Source organism: Spinacia oleracea, chromosome 1 (genome assembly GCF_020520425.1).
Source record: "Spinacia oleracea cultivar Varoflay chromosome 1, BTI_SOV_V1, whole genome shotgun sequence".
NCBI classification, from domain to species: Eukaryota; Viridiplantae; Streptophyta; class Magnoliopsida; order Caryophyllales; family Amaranthaceae; genus Spinacia; species Spinacia oleracea.
The window spans coordinates 70,570,385-70,573,946 of record NC_079487.1 but is presented as its reverse complement, the minus strand read 5'-3'; the positions used below and the strand labels follow the sequence as shown (position 1 = coordinate 70,573,946).

Sequence of the window (3,562 nt, the reverse complement as noted above, 5' to 3'; positions counted from 1 at the left end):
ATCATTATAACGAAAAAAAATTGGTATGAACGGATACTTGATTGGGACCCCACATTTCTTTACACTTGACCTAATTCTTCTAGATAATAGATGGAAGAATAAGGGTGGGGGAAATGACCATTGTAAAGTACCAGTAAAGGACGACTTTAACCCAAAAAGTCCAAGTTATAACCCATCTCCTTATGACCTTCCATTTTCTTCTCCTAAGAAGTCCACGGCTGGTTCTAACTCCAAAACATTTTCCATGGGTACTTCAATTCCATCCCGACCAGAATCCTCAGGAAACCATTTCTCTAATGTTATTCCTTCTCCAGAAAAATCTGAATCTTCTAAGGGTTCTTTTACTTCAGGAAGCTCAAGGAAAACACCATGTTTAAAGCGTAAGAAGTATGATTCGGATTCTGAGTATGATCCCAAAGGAAAGTATTATTCGGATGATAGCAGGGGAAAAATGAAGAAGTCTTAGATTGTCTTTTAAATTTCAATGTTTGTTTAAGGAGTGTTTGCTTTTGAATAAAGTCATTTTGTGTGGCAAAGTAATGTAATAGTTAGAACCTTTTTTTTGGTTGGATATTTTAATTTACTTATATAATGAAATTTTGTTTGATTTTATAAAGTGTTGCAATTTTAATAATTACATTATTTGTTGAATGTACATCTAGTTGCAATTCCTTTATTTAGTACATTTTCGTTATTCATGCAAGATGATGAGAGGGCGACTTCATAACCGGGGAAGGAAGGGATCATGGAAAGTTGGAACGGCGATTAGACGCCTAACTGACATAGCTTATAACTTGACTCAGGACATGACAACCCAGGCAACTCGCCATAGTGATCTTCAAAACTTTGGTGACGTGTTTAAGAAAGTGGAAGCTAGTAAGCCACCTACCTATGCTGGAAAGGAAGACCCTGCAAGCCTAGAAAACTGGATTAGAGAGTTTGACAAAAATTTTGATGCTATCAACTACCCTGAAGACCTAAAAGTCAATATTGTTGTGTACTATTTACGGGAAGAAGCTGACCTATGGTGGTCACAACGAAAGAAAGACTTAATGGCCAAACCTTATTTTGATTGGGAATCCATGAAAGACTCCTTGAGAACCAAGTTTTACCCTCACTATCTAAATAAACAGAAATGCCTAGAATTTACAAACCTTAGAATGGGGACCATGACTGTGAATGAGTATTACACCAAGTTCATAGAGGTAATGTGGTTTGCACCTGAAATAGTCCCAACTGAAGCCATGAAAGCTCAAAGGTTTGAACAAGGGTTAACTTTGACCTTGCAAGGGAAACTCGGGGGAGTTAACTTTGAATCCTTAGATGATGTTTATGGGCGTGCATCTTACTTGTATGGGATTAAGGGAAGGAAACTTGAGGGAAATTATGCTGAAAAGAGGAAGGTAAATGGGAATGGAAGCCTCCAAGGGGGTGAGAAGAAACCTAAGTTAAATGGAGACTTCAACCATGGAAAGAATGGAAACTACAACCAAAATAGGGGAGAGAACCGTGACTTCAACCGAAACGAGGAAGGAAACTTTTGGAATGGAAGTGCTAGGAATGGGAATTTTGGGAATACAGATGGGGAGAAGCCCAAGAGAAACTATTTTTGCAAAAAGTGTGAGAAGAATCACCTAGGGAAAGACTGTGAGGGGAACCTGGTTACTTGCTATATCTGTAAGAAGCAAGGACATTGGGAATTTGAGTGCTACAAGAAGGCATCTGGAGGATCATCATCTAATCCCTCCTAGAATGGGAAAGTTCCTTATTCAAGCCAGCAACCATCGAGCCAACAAGTGGGAATCAACGAAAGCAACCAGGTCCATATTTTTAAGCATTTTATTAATTATTTTATGCATTTTTTTTAATATATATTTGATATTAAATTATTTTGGAAGGAAAAAATATTCAAATATTTTGGAGGAAATATTATTTTCAAACTGAATTTAATTATTATTTTCAGATTTTATTAAATTAATTAAAGTAGATATAGATTCCTAATTCTGTTAGGAAACAATTTTGGAGAAAAAGAGTTTTAATCAACTTAAAATTATTTTATAAATCCGAAAATTATGTTTAGTATTTTATAAAATCTGTTTTATATTATAAGATATTTATGAGAATATATTTTGGATTTAAAATTGGAATTAAGAGTTTTTCCAATTCAAAATTTCCTATAAATCCGAAATCTTGGAGATAAATTCTGAAATTTTCAGGATATATTCTAAATAATGATTCAAGCCTCTGTTTAAATTTTCGTAATTTTATCTTTTGTATTTATATTTTAAATAAGTTTTACTCTAAACCGAATATCACAAAAATCATAACTAGACTCAAATCCTATCATAGCTTATACACCAACTCCGGCTCTACTTCTTAGGGTTTAATTATAACCCTAACCCTAATCCTACACCTATAAATACCCCTTACTCCATTCATCATTCCTCACACCAAAAGTTGAGAGCTTTCCCAAGCCCGCTCTTAAACTTCTTCTCTCTCTTTGGCTTTAAATCTTCTTACCTAAAACCCCAATACTATCACCATGATACCCCCGTTGTTCACTCCTTGCCGCCGACGTCTATCCCTTTGGTGTCGTGACTTTCACACCCCAATTGATTTCAAAGCATTCTTTTTTTACAATCAGTTTTTACCGATTAAACTCTTTTAAATTAATGTCGTATTTTTTAAAAGTGTATTTCTAAACCATAGTTCGAAAGTTTGATTAATAATAGGCCTGGTTATTGGACGGCTTAGGGCGAGTCGGGGCGTGTCACTAGCGGGGCGGGTCATTTGCGGGTCATAGGAAAATACGAGCGGGTCAGGGTCGGGGTAGGGGTCATAAGGGTCAGGGTCGGGTCAGGGTCATAGCTAATAACTAACGGGGTCAATAACGGGGGGACCAACTTTACATTATTATAAATTATAATAAAAAGACCACTGCAACTATGACAGGAATGCAACTATCCAGAACCGACAATGTATAAAATCAAGAATTAGAACTGCAACATTAAAAAAAATTGATAAAATTGCAAAAACGAAAAAAATAAATCAAATTGGTTAAATTCCTCGACTATTTGAAGAAAAAAGATGCAATTCATTACTGTGTGTACTAAAATCTCAAAAAATTGAAAAATATGACAGATTCCATGACAATTTCCAAGAAAATTACAACTTTAACCTAATTTCTCTAGTAATTGCATAGAATAGACTACAGAGGGATGGATACAAACTGTAAAATTGGACAAATTCCAAGAAAATTTCCAAGAAAATTTCAACTTCAACTTGATTTCTCTAGCAATTGCATAGTAAAGAGGGACAGATACAAACCAAACGACGATCAACCACAGAGAGAATGGAGAGAAGATATTGTGGTTATGGAAATTTTGCAGATCCAATATCGGGGAGGAGGGGATCCGAGGAGAGAGAAAGCTAAGATGCATAATGGGAAGGAGAGCCGTGTATTTTACTAACCAGTTCTTGACCCTGTATTTTCATTTCATTGTTACTGGAATTTTAACAAATACCATGTAAGAGCCTATAAACAAATACCCATTAAGAGCCC

At 35.5% G+C, this 3,562-nt stretch overlaps 1 protein-coding gene across 1 annotated transcript; it reads left to right on the top strand.

Annotated features, from left to right (window-relative positions):
• Positions 1-704: 704 nt before the first annotated feature.
• Positions 705-1,751, top strand: LOC110791581 (uncharacterized). The gene has a single exon (XM_021996330.2). It carries the CDS (start codon positions 705-707, stop codon positions 1,749-1,751), a length of 1,047 nt encoding a protein of 348 aa, XP_021852022.2.
• The last annotated feature ends 1,811 nt before the right edge of the window (positions 1,752-3,562 follow it).

Excerpts from the sequence above, each read along its gene's own strand:
- LOC110791581 (XM_021996330.2), top strand. The coding sequence starts at position 705 with ATGATGAGAGGGCGACTTCATAACCGGGGAAGGAAGGGATCATGGAAA.